The sequence below is a fragment of the Antechinus flavipes genome, chromosome 5, assembly GCF_016432865.1.
Source record: "Antechinus flavipes isolate AdamAnt ecotype Samford, QLD, Australia chromosome 5, AdamAnt_v2, whole genome shotgun sequence".
Lineage (NCBI taxonomy): Eukaryota > Metazoa > Chordata > Mammalia > Dasyuromorphia > Dasyuridae > Antechinus > Antechinus flavipes.
The window spans coordinates 105,315,374-105,331,730 of record NC_067402.1 but is presented as its reverse complement, the minus strand read 5'-3'; the positions used below and the strand labels follow the sequence as shown (position 1 = coordinate 105,331,730).

General features: G+C 38.1%; 1 protein-coding gene across 2 annotated transcripts in view; it reads right to left on the bottom strand.

Annotated features, from left to right (window-relative positions):
• Positions 1-15,964, bottom strand: part of DGKI (diacylglycerol kinase iota) — a 565,471-nt gene extending 549,507 nt beyond the window's left edge. For both annotated transcript variants that reach the window (XM_051961507.1, XM_051961508.1), the window contains exon 1: positions 15,384-15,964. In XM_051961507.1, coding sequence (XP_051817467.1) covers positions 15,384-15,820 — 437 coding nt within the window. In that variant the 5' untranslated portion in view covers positions 15,821-15,964. The remainder of the gene's footprint in view (positions 1-15,383) is intronic.
• Between the last annotated feature and the right edge of the window lie 393 nt (positions 15,965-16,357).

The window sequence follows — 16,357 nt, the reverse complement described above, 5'->3', positions numbered from 1 at the left end:
ACTCACAACAAATAGAAAAAGGAACATAGTACCCAGATACACACTTACAAAAGCAGGCAATGAGTCTCTGGTTGTTCACATAGCTATTATATTCACACAAAATATTAGATTATGAACTCCTGGAGTTTGAGAACTATCTTCTGCCCACAGTGCTTAGCACATAATAGGAGCTTAATAAATATTTCCTAACCAACATAGCTGGTTTAGAAGAAGGTTTCTGAGAATGGGATCTGGATTTCTTAACCGTAATGCAAAATACAGAAATAATGGACTCCCCGGTAGAGAGAGGATAAATGTTGTATAAATTTATTTGCCTGCTGTTTTTCAAATCTATCAAAGAGTCTTTAAACTGAAAGAGCAGAAACTCTTAATGTAATCACCAAGCCAGAGATCATAAAGAGTAGTTACAATTTAGGAAAATAGCATTTGAGATAGGAGACAAAACCAAAAAGAAAACAGAACCAAGAGTAAAACCCATAGCCTGAAAGATCTATACACAGATACTTCAAGTTTAGGCAACAAACCTGAGAAACTAGAGTTACAGAGAGGTAAATTTAACCTCTTAGGCCTCGTTGAGGCTGGGTGGGATGAAACCTTTGATTAGAATATGGCTCTGAATGGGGTGTACCTTATTCTAAAGAAACCGAATAGGTTATACGATGAAAGTAAAATCACATAAGAAAATCCAGAAAGTAGAAAGATGACAGAGAGCATTTTGATGAAAATGAACAGAGGCAGAAAAGAAGAGATTTTACTATCAGAATATACTATAGACCAAGACTTGTTAAACTTTTTCCACTTATGATCCCTTTTTGCCTAAGAACTTTTTATGTGACCCCAAGAAATAACTACAAAAAAGTATACAAATCAAACATTTACCAATAATAAATCATAATTTAATAATACCCACATTCAATTATGAAATCCTCTATGGGATTGTGAACCACAATTTAATAAAATGGACTATAGACTACTTGAACAGAAGAAGGAAACATAAGGAGATGAGAAAACACACCACGAATATGACACTGAAACATGATATCGTAATTTTTGAGGACTTCTAATTGTACAGACATCTATTAGAGCTCTCTATCTGCCAAAAATAAAGTATCTTTTTTTATTTGCCTTTATGATAATTTCATGCTTCTTAAGGTGAAAACTAACAAAGGGAAGGACTGTTCTGGATCTGATTCACCAGTAAAGTGAAAATGGTTGCTGAAGAGAAATAACAGGAATCTTATGAGAGGTGACCATAGTTTTTCAGAGTCCAAGATAGAAAAGGAAAGGAAAGTCAGTCACTGACTGACATTGTCAAGAGTTTTGGTAAATATATTTCAAGAACTGCAAAGGAAGGACAAGTAAGACCTTATGGACCAAGTTCTACAAGGGAAGAAAATCCAAGAGAGAAGGAAAATTTAAGAATGAAATTTCAAAAGCAAAATAAGAAATTATTCCAATGAGAAGAAACAGAAATTGCCTGAAGAGACTGATGGAGATGCATGCCCAATAAGCTTGGCAGAAATAACTCCTCAGTCAAGTTAGAGTTTTAAAAGGATAGGAAGAGAAGAAAAAAATACAGGTAACAAGATGAATGCAAAAGCATAGCATGGTAGTGTAAGAATAGTCTTAGAAACACTAAAGATAGAAATAAAGCTGGCCTGGAAAGGAAAACTAAGGACAATAAAAGACTTGTGGGTTTTTTTTTTTTTTCCTTTAATCTATATAAGGAGAAGCAGACTATCAAAGAAGAGATAGGGCCATACTTCATAGTGTGCTCAAATCTAATTTTGTTTCTATTTTCTCTGTCAAAAATTAAGGAGAAGCAGACTATCAAAGAAGAGATAGGACCACACTTCATAGTGTGCTCAAATCTAATTTTGTTTCTATTTTCTCTATCAAAAAGAATGACCTTTGTATTGATGAAGACAGAACAGAGAAGTTAATAGGGAGTTGACATCAAAGACAAGTAATAACAAGAGAATACCTAGTTATCCTTGATGAATTCAAGTCATCTGGCCCAGAAAAACTATATTCTGTTTCTGAAAAAACCAACTGATGTGAATGCTGAGCTGATGTCACTGAGATTGAAAGATTGTGCAGAATGGGAAAATGACCACAGGACTGAAGAAGGTAAAATTTTGTCCTAATTTAGAAAAAGTGGAGAAAACAAAATCTACAAACTATAGACTGATGAACTTGACTTCAATTCTTGGTAATATTCTAAAACGTTTTATTGACTGATGATTCATGAATATTTAGAAAAAAACCATGATCACAAAGAGTCATCGTTGGTATCAAGAAAATCATGACCAAAAAAAACTTCTCCTATCCCTATTCCTTTTTCTGATAGGAATGTTGTTGTAACTATAGTTTACCTAGATCTTAGCAAACTATTTAACAAAAATTATTCATATTATCCTGGTGGGGAAAAAAAGAGATCCACTAGGTGACAATACATTTAGATGGATTCCCAAGTTGAATGGCCAAAAGATATTTATTGATGGTTCAATGATAGTTCAGAAGGAGGTCTCCAGTGACTAGTTAACATTTTTATCAATGACACAGATAAAAGAATAGACAGCATTCTTATCAAATTGGCAGATGACAGTAAACTAAAACTGATGACTAATACACCAGATGACAGACTGAGGAACAATAACATTCTTGAGAGGTTGGAATATTAGTTGGTTCAAAAAAACCACTTTACAGGTTCAAATTGTGAAAGTATAGTTAGACAGCAGTTTGTCTAAAAAATACAAGGGTTTTGATAGAATACTACATCAATATGAGTCAGTAATGTGATGTATCTGCCAAAAAAAGGTAACAGACTTAGGTTTCATTAAGACATCTGAAGCATCCAGGAACAAAGGGATGATAAACTCACTGTACTCTGAGATCAAATAAAATAATATATTCAAAAAGCTTTGCAAACCTTAAAGTGATATATAGATGCTTGCTATTATTATTGTTAATCAGAATGGTCAAAGGCCTAGAGTTTATGCCATATGAAGAATGATTGAAAGGACTTGAAATATTTAGTCTAAAGAAGACTCAAAGAAAAAAAAAAATAATAGCTGTTATTAAGTAATTAAAAAGCTATCACATGAAATATGAATTAGAATTGTTCCATTTGATCTCAGAAGGCAGAACCAGGTTAAAGTTTCAAAGAGTCAAATTTAGGCTTGATATTAGAGGGGAGGAAAAAAGTCTGTCATCTAGTGTATTAGTCATCAGTTTTAGTTTACTGTCATCTGCCAATTTGATAAGAATGCTGTCTATTCTTTTATCTGTGTCATTGATAAAAATGTTAACTAGTCACTGGAGACCTCCTTCTGAGCTATCATTGAACCATCAATAAATATCTTTTGATCATTCAATTTGGGAATCCATCTAAATGTATTGTCACCTAGTGGACAATACACTTTTTTCTTTTTTTCCCCATCAGGATAATTTCTAACAGTGAAAGCTAGTGTCATTATACTTTTCAACTTTGATTCTAAAGAATAAAAGAGGAGATATACTTTTTTCCCTTCTTTACAGAGGTGGGAGGTTATAAGTCAAATACTTCCTTAGACTTTTAGACTTAGTTGATGTGTTGGTTAATTTTGTTAAACTTATTCCCTTCCCATCCCCTATTCTTTTATTCTTTGTAAGAAGGGAAGGGCTCTGGGGAAGAGTAAGAGGAGGGATATATTTGAAAACAAAATGATAAAAGGATAACAATTTTTTACATTAAATTTCCCAAGGGTGGAATGGGATATCTCAGGAAGAAGTAGTAGGCTGCTCTTTACTGGTAATCTTTAAGCACAGGCTTAACATGTATTAAACACCCACTATGTCAAGGCACTGGACTAGGTGCTGAAAATACAAAAAATACACACAAAGATCCCTATCTTTAATAAATTCTCCCGACAGAATAAAAAGGACTGCCTTGGGACATGAACAGTCAGAAAGAAATTGGATAAAGCTAAAACAGAGATCACTGAAACCTTTGATCTCTCATCAGGTTAAAGGTTAAAGAGGAAAGATATACTTCCATCTCTCAATTACACTGCATATATCCTGAATGTACTTGTTTCCATATCATCTCCTCATTAGGATGTGAACCTTAAGACTAAGGACTAATTTTTTGTCTTTCTTTGTATTGTTGGTGCTGAGAATGGTAATTAGCACATAGCAAACAATTAATAAAGCTTATTAGTTTGATGTGACTTGACTCTGAAGGCAGTCAGATTAAAGTATGAAAGATATAATCTTGAGGCTGTGTAAGAGGGTCTAAAAGGAAAATAAAGCCACAATTTAAGCTAAATGGGTTTTAAAAAAATCTTTAAGAAAAATTCCATCTAGCTGAACTAAGCTATCCCCCCCCCCAAAAAAAAAAAAAAAAAAAAGGCAGTGAATAAAATACTGTCCTTTAGTATTCTGAAGATTTCTCCAAAAGTTGATTCTAAAATGCTGGTAGTCCTTTATAATTTTTTCGGCATTGACTCATAAAAAGTTCTTTTATTTTTAAGTAGTCTCAAAGTTTATTTTTGAAATAGAGTTTAATTTTCCTGTGGAATCTTGGAGATAGTCCTCATGTGTGAAAGAATTATTCAGGTTTTAGAAACCTGTCTTGTTTCCTAGCTACTGTGTGGAAGTCCATTTGGCATTCAAAACCTGTCAGATTGCCTTATCTTCCTTCTTTGAGAGATTATGTTTGCTTCATTCAACAATGTCTGAAGATACCAGTTGGAGCCAGCATTAATTTCACTATTTGGAACTCCTTTCTTCTATTCTCCCTCATGTATTTACTGAATATTTATATATACAGTTTGGGGGAAGAGAGGGGTAAAATTCAGTTTTTTGGTCCATACGGTTTCTAAAAGAGATGTAAGTAAAATTTATCAGAAGCCTCTATTGATTATTCCCAATTTATCCATGTATCTTATTTATACAAAGTTGTTTGTATGCTGTCTCCCCTATTAAAATGTGAATTCCTCGAAAGCAAGGACTGGTTTGCCTTTCTTTGTATCCCTAATGCTTCACATGGTGCTTGACACATAGTAGATATTACTAAGTGCCAGTTGATTGGCTGAATGACTAATAAGTAGATCCCTACATCTTGATTCATTCTTACAATAAACACATGACAGTCAGCCCTTGAACCCTTCAAAGTAAATGAGAAGCCATCTACCCTTCCTCCTGGACCATCGTTCATGTCTGTGTTGAAACCTTAGGCAATTTCTTTTTATCCAGGCTTCTTGACAGAAAATTTTGAAGTAAACCTTTTTTGTTTGGGGTGTTTTTTCCTCCTCTGAACATTTAAAAAGATATATGAATAAGCATGCTTAATTTGGAAAGAGACTTGTTTCTTTACAGGGATTTCCATGGGTTTTGCTCCCCCATTTGATGTGATTTATGAAAAGGGAGACTCTGGATCAAACCACTTATATTTAGTAGCCTGTTCCTTCCTCTGCTTGTAAGCCAACGCTTCTGTACTTAGGTTCCTGACTCATTTGCTCAGCCGTTCAGAGGTGGGGCTCTTTGTGTGCCTGAGGACTAGCTTCTCTGTCTCTGAGGATACTGGCTGGCTGCCTGACCTTCCCTACTTCCATGAACAATGACCTAGGCCTTCCTACTTGGACTCTTTCATTTATTTGCTCCAATCTTATGAAGCCTTGAAATCAAAGGGAAGAATGAAAAACTTTGGGTAGAAACAGATTTTAACATTATATAAAGGAGAATTTCCTAACAATTAAAACTGTCCAAAAAATAGAATGGGCTTCTTTTTAAAATATTGAGATCCCTGTAGGTATTCAAGAAATGGAAAAATAATGTATCAATCAATCAAATCAAGTTTCAAGAAAAGTCTGAATAATTTTCCTGGAAGCTAAGAATCAAAAGACAAATTTAAGGAATAGATGTGTGTGTGTGTGTGTGTGTGTGTGTGTGTGTGTGTGTGTGTGCAAAGAGAGAGATAAAGACAGAAAGAAATGAGGAAAGTATATATTCTTATATTGAATATTTAATATAAGAATATTAATATTCTTAATGGGAATGACAACTTCTATTAATCCTCTATTTATGGTTCATTTATTACATATGGAAATACCATGACTAAAGTATAAGCTCTACATAATGTTCATACTAGCTAGGCAGTTTTAACATTAACCCCAAAAATCAAGCTTACATTAAAACTTTCAAATACCAAACAGAAGTAGGCTTTACTAACTAGGTTTAGAAGAGAGGGCTAACCATATGAAGTATCATTTTTAAATATTAATTTAGTGACAGCCATTGCCAATTCTAACTAAATTTTTTTCTTCTCAAACTTAACAGTGGCCAGACCTTTTTTGGCTAATATCAGGATTTGTTCTATAACACTGCCTGTTAATGTCATCAACTAATCTTGAACTAAAGAATTTTCTTTTTCCATAGAAATCACATTGGCTTTAATGCAAAAGTCATATAAGTCCCTGTGAGGGAATGGGGAGGGGAAGAAATAAATATTTATATGATGCCTGCCCTATGACAAGCACTGTGCTAAGTGCTTTTACAAATAATTATCTCATTTGATCCTCCCAACAAACTGGGAGGATCCAACAAACTAGACGCTGTTATCATCCCCATTTAAGTGACTTGCCCAGGGTCACAGCTAGTAAGTATCTGAGAGTAGATTTGAATTCAGGTCTTCCTAACTCCAGACCAAGTGTTCTATCCATTGTGCCACCAGCTGCTTCCTAGAAAGAAAAAAAAATCTCTTTTAAAAAAACTGTACATCACCTATGTTCACTACAAATGGTGAAATGAATTGGACCCATAATTGAATGGGAGGAAGAGAGTGGGCTAGATTTTATTTGCAGAGCTAAGAAGTACTTACACTGATCCCAGCTTTCTCCCTGAAACAAAAATTCATCTTTTTCAAACCAATTTTTTCTGGTGGTGCTATATGGCTAAGAATCATAAAATAACACAATTTCTGAGAAATAAAACTGCAGGTCACCCAAAGGACAATGAAGAAACATATGGTGGGAGTAAATAGGCTACAGCATAATACTAATGACAAATTGCAGCTCAGAGCTGTGTAAGAGATATTATCAAAGAGATGTATGGCCAGAAAAGGAGGTGGGTCTGTAATGTAAGAAGAGTAAGAAAGAACAGATAGATAGCCTCTGTGCTGCTGGGGGACACACAGCAAGTCAAAAGACCTAGCAGACTGGAGAGATCCCTTGGGGAGAATTAATGGGAAAACTTTGACAAGAGTTATAGCAAATGAGAAGGCAGGGAGGAGCCATGATATGAATTGTTGGAGGATGAGCTCATAAATCCATTTAAATATTGAAGTATGATCTATTTGTTTTTGTTCAGTCGTTACAGTTCTATGCGACTCTCTGTGACCCCATTTAGCATTTTCTTGGCAAAAATACTAGAGTTTGCCATTTGTTTAAATGTGTTTTTAAAACATTTAAAAGGGGGAAAGGGCTTAGCCCACTGGCTAATAAAGACAACAATAACACTGAGAACTGTTAAGCTGATTAAAGAATATTCTTATGCAATTTTCTATACAATGACCTTTACATCAAAACTGAGATCAGTAGAAAGAGAAAGTCAGTGACAGAAGTGTAATAACCAGAAGAACCTTATCTGAATCAGACAAAAGACAACTGAAGGATTTTATACAATCTCCAGGCAAATTAAGTAGCCATGACTTTTCTCTCTATTTCGGGTCTAACCATGAGAGAAAAAGTAAACACAAAGTACATGCAGTAGGGAATCAATATTCTCCCTTGGCGAAGGATTGGCTGGATTAAAGTGTTCCAGAGCTAATTGGTAGTGTTTGGGAAGCAAATTAATGCCTTCTCTTTGATAGGCACAAATAGATAGTTAAAGGTTTTTGATACCACTCCGAAGCCCCCAAGAGGTTGGCAAAATAGCTGAAACTATGAAGAGACACAAGACTAGTGGTATTAGGATACCAAAATGATAAGTGGGAGAAAATTAGAAGTTTTCTTTCAAGTATAAATGAAAACAAAAGATAAACTATGCAGTGATTGATAACAATAGAAAATCAGTAGAAGGTACTTGCATCTAGCTGTTTTTATTTCTTTAATTTTGCTCTATATTGTATCCCCTTGAAATAGTTAGCAATTAGTCACTGGCTAATTATATTCAGCATTATTTTAATGAGTTATACTACCACAGAAAGTACATAAGTAGCTATTTTGTGTGGTGTTCTATCCCTAGCTCTCATTTATTTACATCTGTTGAAAATGGCCTATCTATACCTCTAAAATCCATGTCACTTGGTACCAGTCGCTATAATTGGAAATATAATATCTATTGTTGTTCAGTCATTTTAGTTGTGTCCAATTCTTTATGACCCAATTTTTTTTTTCCTGAGGCAATTGGGATTAAGTGACTTGCCCAGAGTCACACATCTAGGAAGTGTTAAGTGTCTGAGATCACATTTGAACTCAGATCTTCCTGACTTCAGGGCTGGTGCTCGATCCACTGCACCACCTAGCTGCCCCTAGTTTGTTTTTTTTTTTTAAGGAAACTGGGGTAAACAGGGTTAGATAACTTGTTGAGGGTCACACAGCTAATAAGTGTCCAAGGCCAGAATTAAACTCAGGAAGATGAGCCTTCCTGACTCCAGACCAGGGGCTCTATCCACTGTGCCATCTAGTTGCCTAGAAGGAAATAAATTGTATCTATAAGATAAGTATGATTAGCTAGAATCTACTAGGTAACAATAAATAACATGATCCCAGTGGGTTGGCCTTTCTTTTTTATAATCTTTTCATTCCAAAGCATCTCTCTGAATAGTTGAGAAAAGGTTCGTTCATCCAGACTATGCATTGGCTACCTACCCTGAAAAAATACAGGGGAGAGAGCATCTTATGCCTTCATTAGAATGTAAGATCCTTGAGAGCAGACTATTTCTTTTTATCCTGACTCCAGCATTCAGCACCATGTTTGACATATAGTAGATACTTTTTTAGAATGTTTGCTGAATGAATAAAAACATCTATGTCATGAAAACAAAAATCCAAGGATAAAGGAAAGCCCTGCAAAGGGGCAAAGAACAACCTAAATCCCATGATGTTCCATATAACACTTTACAGGTTACAGAATAATTTCATATACATTATTTCATGTGATTCTCCCAGATAGGAAGGGTAGACAGCAAACAAGGAGACCAAGCTCAACTCAGACGAACCCAAAATCTCAGAGCTACTGAGTGAGGGTGTTAAGGTTTGAACCCAAGTCTGAAGACACTATGCTTTTTCTATCATATTATATCCTGTCTCCTTAACAGAAATACATACTAAGAAAAGAACCAAAAGTAAGGATAGGACTACTCAAAGGTTTGTTCTAGTGAGTGTTGACTAGGAAAGAATCACAAACTATATCTGGGACATGCCCTCAAGTTGAGCAGGAGTGGGAAGGGAGCAACTAGGGACCCTAAGACAGAGCTTGAGGTTGCTTCCAGGGAGTCTGGACATGTGTGGGGATGGGGACAAGAGAGAGAAGCTCCCTCCAGCCTGCCATCTGATAGGTTCCTATTTTAATTAATTTTTCTTAACTGTGTTAATGTTAAATGTTATTGTTTCTATGCTGATGAAGGACTTCAGTTACTTTCTGGGCTGTAGAAATTTGGCTCCCTAGGACAAAAAAAGTCCCAGTTGCCCCCTCTAAGGCATAAATGTTGATTTCTTTAATGAAAAGATGAAATAAACATTTTATTTTATCCATTTTTAATAATGCTTCTTTCATTAGTCCTGTCCTTCTGATCTTGGTTCTAAATGGGATGGCTCTGGAAGCCTACTTGGGCAAGGAATATGGTGAAAATAGAGAAGAGGAGATTATTCTCAGATGGGCAATACCATATCCAGCATACTTCAATACTCTTTATATTCATATGTGAAATATCTTTCATTGACACTGGCTCTTTTTCTACTTCTTAAATTGACCTGATTTCACAAAATCTCTGACAAGCATATGACTCATAGATAAGGAGATAGGATGGTGTAGTGGAAAGAACACTGAAGTTGAAGAAAAGAGATTGAGGTTGAAGTCAAGGACCTTCATCTCAAAGCCTCAGTTTCCTCATTTTAATACAAAGATTGTGTGGTATATCAACAGCTGGCCTGGAATTCAAGACTTTCAGAGTTCAAGTTCCACCTAATCTGGTCACATGACCATAAGAAAGCAACTTTTCAGCCTCTTCAGGTAACTCCAGGTGAGTTGCAAAGTAGTTGAGAATCTATATTAGCAGAGGGATTTTCCTCACTGGGAGTTCCTGTCACCAAATTAAAATACAGTTTTAGTCCAAAATAATATTTATGATAATAATCATCACCATAATAACATACTTCACATGCTTAATATAAGGAAAAAGCTCTTTTTAAAGTGCTATATAAAATGTGAGTTAGCATTGGACAACTCATAGAATTAATGAGCTAGGATGAACCTCAGAAGTCATCTAATACAGTCCTTTCCTACCCTAGAAAAAGGAAATGACTTGTTCAACAGCTAGATCTTGAACTCAGATCTCCTATCTCAGGCCAAAATTATTACCACAGTACCAGGTACAAGTAACCAACTTACTACAAACCACAGAACCCTTTTCTATAATACCACCTGAAACAAAAAATTCTTAACTTTACTATTTAACTTTCTTGAAGTGAGCCATATTTGTAATAATTAAAAAGTAAAAACTGGATCTATATCATCCCTCCTATATCCACATTAGCCTTTCTTCTATCTTTATGTTCCTGTTTTGGAAAATGAAGAAATGGAAGGCTAATACAATGTCTTAATTGCTAAGTTAAGAAAAAACAAAATAGGCACTAAAGAAAGTGTTTATTGATTCTAGATATTTTCTGTATATGCAACATTCTAGGCTAAGCAACATACAGCAACCCTCAAATGGTGTTTAATTCACCTTCTTCTTGTCCTGTCAAAAACGACAGAAAGAAGGCATTTCTACCCTCATTTTATAGAGAGAGAGAGACCAAGGCAAAGGGCAATGAAACACCTTGCAAGCAGGTGAGAGCATAAGAAATATATCCCAGTGCTCTTCCCTCTCAGAATCATACTTTATTCTCACACTTGGCTGCCCATATGATAGCAGAAGTGTGAATTTCTCATTGGATTCTATACTCACCCACATTGCACCTGGGTAGCATTTTTTTTTATCACCATATGAAAATCTCATAAGGGTATCTTTGTAGAGATGGCATGTGCCATGTGGGTGAAAGAATGTTTCTCAGCAGTCCTTAACAATTATATTTTTCTCCCTGCCATGTGTTAGAATGTATAAGCTTGACTGCAAATCAGCAGAGGGATTTTTTCAGTTTAAATATGGAAGGAGTACAGGTACCCAAAGGTGTAGAGTCAATGTGATCCATAAGGAGATAAAAAGTCATAGAGAACATTTGGAATAGGTGGAAAGAGAAAAAGCAGCCAGTGGGCAGCTATGGTCACACACACAAAATCTCTCTCCCCACTCTGTCTCTCTGATTCTCTTTTTCTTTGTCATTCTCTTTCTGTCTCTCTCTCCCTTTTCTCCCTCCCCTTTCTTTCTGTCTTTTTTTTTCCTCTCTTCTCTCATATATATTCTCATTCTCTCTCTCTGTCTCTCTCTGTCTCTCTGTCTCTCTGTCTCTCTCTCTCTCTTTCTCTCTGTCTCTGTCTCTGTCTCTCTCTGTCTCTCTCTCTTTCTCTCTCTCTCTCTCTCTCTCTCTCTCTCTCTCTCTCTCTCTCTCTCTCTCTCTCTCTCACACACACACACACACACACACACACACACACACACACACACACCTAACACCTAAAATGAATCCCCTGAAAACTAGTGTGTTTCTGAGAATAACTTCTATTGTGCTGATGTAAATGGGAATCCAAAAGGATGGAAAAAATAATCTCCTACACATGACATAGTCTTTTGCATGTATGTATCTGTTGCAGCACCCTAATTTGTAAGAAAAAAAGGTACTAATTTTAAGAGAAAAGTACTGGCTCACTAACACTGCCTCATAAAACCCTCAGCGCAGCTGTCTACAAAGCCTGCTTGCTCTAGGGGAGCAGGAACTGAAAGAAAGGAAAAATCCTCATGGAAAAATGGTCCCCCCCAAAAAAAAAAAAAAAACTCAAGAAGGATGAGATAATGAGGGGAAATCTGGGGTATAAAGGAGTTTATTTTCCTTAACAAAGTCAAAGTCAAGCAAAATGAATAATCAGCCTCCAGAAATGGCTATTTAAAGGCTTTTGAAAAGGGCTCTGGTCTCTAAAAAGACAGGAGTCACTGCATGCCCACCCACTCCTCATTTATTTTTAAACCTTGGTTTATATGTTCCTTAGCAACAGAAATAGATGATGAGACCCCCACACACACACCTCCCCCAAAACATAACCCCCTTTCCTCACTCTGTCAAGTGCCATTTCACAAGAAGCTCATGTTCTTCAAAAAGCCCAGAAAAGCAACCGAGCAGGTAAGGCAATCATACTTTTAATCCTCTGACAATCCAAAGTTTATTAACTTACTAAAAAATGGAAGACTAAGGGTGTATTCAAATAAACCAACCTCTGTAAGGCAAAGTATATCTTAAAACTCTTGCCTGCATCCATATCAATATTCCCGAACAATTTTTAACCAATGCTATGGAAAACTTTAAATTTGGAGTCAAAAGATGCAGATTCAAATCCCAACTGCACCACTTACTGACTGTTCTGTTTTTGAGTAAATTTCTTCTCTCTGGGAAGGGAATGGACTGGTTATTCCAGAAGATTCCTTTCAACTCAAAATCTAATCCTGGGATACTGTCTTTTCTCTCCCCACTCCATTCCCTAGATCTATATATGCACAACACACACACACACACACACACACACACACACACACACACAGCTCATGAACCATCTCAAGTTGGATTCATGTTGTGATAGCTTTTTTCAGATAGTTTTTTCTCAAGAAAAAGCAGATAAGGTACTACATCTGGAGACAGGAAGGAAGTCTTGGGTTCAAAGCTTATTTCAGACACTAACTAGCTAGGTGAATCTGAATAAGTCATTTAAACTCTCCGGGTCTCAATTTCCTCATCTGTAAAATGAGAAGGATGAACTCGATAACCCCTAAAGCCCCTTCTAGCTCTTTATCCATCTATAATCTCACGGTCCTATGATCCTATGACCTCACTTTTCCCTCCAGGTGCTATCAGAGCTGAAGTAATGAAGTAAAGAGCTCCTCCCAGGCAAACAGACACCAAACCACCAAAAAGCTTGCTCTCCCGTCCTTTCAGACCATCTGTAAGCATGGTCAGGACTCAGGGCTCAGGCCAGCTGATGACTCTGATGCAGATGGCAGTCAGGAAGATAATTTTTCCAAGTCACCTGAAGCAAGAATAATCTGTAGGGGTCTTTTGCCTTGATTCTCTTCTTTCCACTCGTTCCATATACCATCTGACCTCGTCTGAGGGGGTCATAAGACATGAAGTAAAAGGTCACAATTCTCAAAGCAACAGAGACATCTTTTCAAGACCTCAGAAAATTAACAGATAAAGAATGTTAAAGGGAAATGATGCTTAAAGAGCACCCACCTCACTAAAATGGAATTCAAAAGCTTATGACCAAACAAAATCCCTTTAGAATTTGATCTGCTTTCCCTTACAAATGTTAGCCTGAGACCTACATAGGGAGGAGTTGATACAAATGATAATGTTGGATTCTTATACGCGAGGAGGTGATTTAGACCATGACAACAGAGACCCAGCAGAGTTGCTTCATATAAATTAACTCCTGATCATTACAGCACTGGATTGCACAGCAGCTCCAGCTTCCCAAGGACTAAGTAAGAAGAAGTAGCATGTTCTATGTCCTAACATGCCTCCCTAGAGCCATCCTTCCCCATCACTCCCACCTCTTACCCTATTTTTAGAAAGCCAAAATATGAAGATCGAAATCTGATTGGTCCTGATCTAAGTGAGTAACAGAAAGAGCAACTCAGGTGGGAAATTCCCTCAGCCTACTGGGAACAAAAATGCAACACAGGAATTCTGGAATGCAACTTCTTCAACCAGCAATTTTGCAACAATGAAAAAGTAGAAATCACATTACCTACATTCAGTAAATGACTAGAACAAACAGATCTATAAGTCTGAGGGATCCCAGCCAAGCACAAAGTCTGTAGGGATCTTAATGATTCACCTATCTACCCCCGCCCCAAACACACACACACACTCTCAAACCCACACACCTTTGTCACTTGCCTTTGCTTACATAACAGTCCATGGGTTAACAGGCTGGATATAGCTTTCTGGAAGGGAACATATAAGTTTGTTTTGTTTTGTTTTGTTTTGTTTTTTTAGATGAAGATTTGCTTTTTTCAGACCTTTTCTCAAATAATATATTAAATCTCAAAAAGAAAAAGATGACACTAATCTATGACCCCCACATTACCTCAATCCTTGATCTATCAGAAGATAAACCACTAATTCCTCCATTTGAGCTGCCCCAAAATAGACAATATCTTGATTCTCTCTGCATAACACTTGATTTTTGCCTTTTAGTGAAATGCATTACAAAGAAAAGCTTTTCTTCTACACCATTCTGGCTAGAATAGCTGCCAGAATCTACTATCTTTACCTTCCTTAGCCCCAATTATATAGTTCCAGGAAGTGATTATGATTATTTTGTTCTTAACATGGGTCTCCTCATCGAGACACCAACAGTAAACTGTTGGAGACCCACCACACTTTTGCACAGAACACACACACAGGCAATCCAGATCATGATACTAAAGTATAGGGGGGGGGGTGTGTGTGTGTGTGTGTGTGTGTGTATACAAGTATGTATATATACATATATATGTGTACATACATATTTATACATTTGTTAGTTGCAGGTTTTTGTGACCATAATTTTTCCTCTTAAATATAAAGCTGCTCTGCTCTTCGCTTCTACCTGTCGGAGTGATCTCAGTTCTTAAGTTAGTGCCAAGGTGCCATCTAGAGAAATCTGGGGGATTTCTGGTGACTAAAGGAGGCAATGACTGATGGGCAACTTTAGGAACGACTTTCAGGTTACCTGAATCTCCCACCATCACCACCATCCTCCTATTCTGAATTAAAGAACCAAGGAACCCTTTCTTTTCTCCTATCTCCAGAAGCTCAGCCCGAGGACAGGGTGGGAAAGGAACATCCTCATACTCCAGACTCGAAGCTGTGAGGAGGGTAAAGATTCCAGGAAATGGGAGTGGGGGTGGGGAGAAGAGAAGGAAAGCTCGGCAGGTGTCTCCAACTTCCTGATAATCGTTTTAAAGGAAAGAGAAAGGAGTGGGTTTGAGGAACATCTTAAAGGGACTTGGAAATCACTGGGTCTCCTGGGTTTCTCTCTCCTACCTGTAAGAGACCTGCTTCCGGAAAGTTAAGTTTCTCAGCTTTTCCTCCAGAGCCTCGTCCTTCTCCTTCTGACCGGTGGCCTGAGGCTCCTCCAGGGCGGCTGCTGCAGCCGCCACCGCCGCCGCCGCCGCCGCCGAAGCTCCAGCCCCTGCGCTCCGCGTGTCCGGTACACCGCCCTCGGCTCCGCGGCAGCAGCTCCCGCCGCCGCCACCGCCACCGCCACCGCCGCTTCCGCTGCTGCTGCTGCCGGCAGCCCCTTTCTCCTCTCCGCTCCCTGAGCTAGTATTCATGTTGGCGACCCCAGGAACCACGGACCGAGCTGAGATGGAGCGGCTGCAAGGACCCGGGCCGGGGCCAAGTGGCGGCGACTGCAGGAGACTGGGCAGGTCAGCGCGCCGCTGGCTGGGGCAGCAAATGGCAGCCCCTTCCCGCAGCATCCATCCGCGGCTGCACCGCACAGGGGCATTGTGGGAAACTCCGTGCCTCCACTCCCCCTCCCCAGCCAATCAGGGGCCGCCTCCTTCGGCCCTCCCCGACACCCCCGCCTCTATCAACCTCTCCCCCCACCACACATACACATACACCCGCCCAAAGCCCACTGGCTTTTCCCTAGGATTAAAAAAAAAAAAAGAAGGGAAAAAAAAAAAAAAAAAAAAGAACCTGAGAGGTAAATATAACCGATGCCCTGTGAGGGACTGGGGAAACTAAGGAAAAGGGAATGAGAGGTAGGGGCGCGAAGGTGGTATCAAGGAGGCTGGGAAGCGGGGAATCCTAGAACCTCAGAATTTTAGAGCTGAAAAAAAGGCCTTAGAGATCAACTACTCAGCCCCTTCATTTTACAGAGTAGAGACCTAGTCCCAAAGAAGAGCTTTCTCCAGGCTCTGAAATGTAATAGTAATCGGCCCCAGACAAAACCCGAGTCTTGTGACTCCTAATCCAGGGATCTCTCTGCTAAAGTGGCCAGCGCCGATACA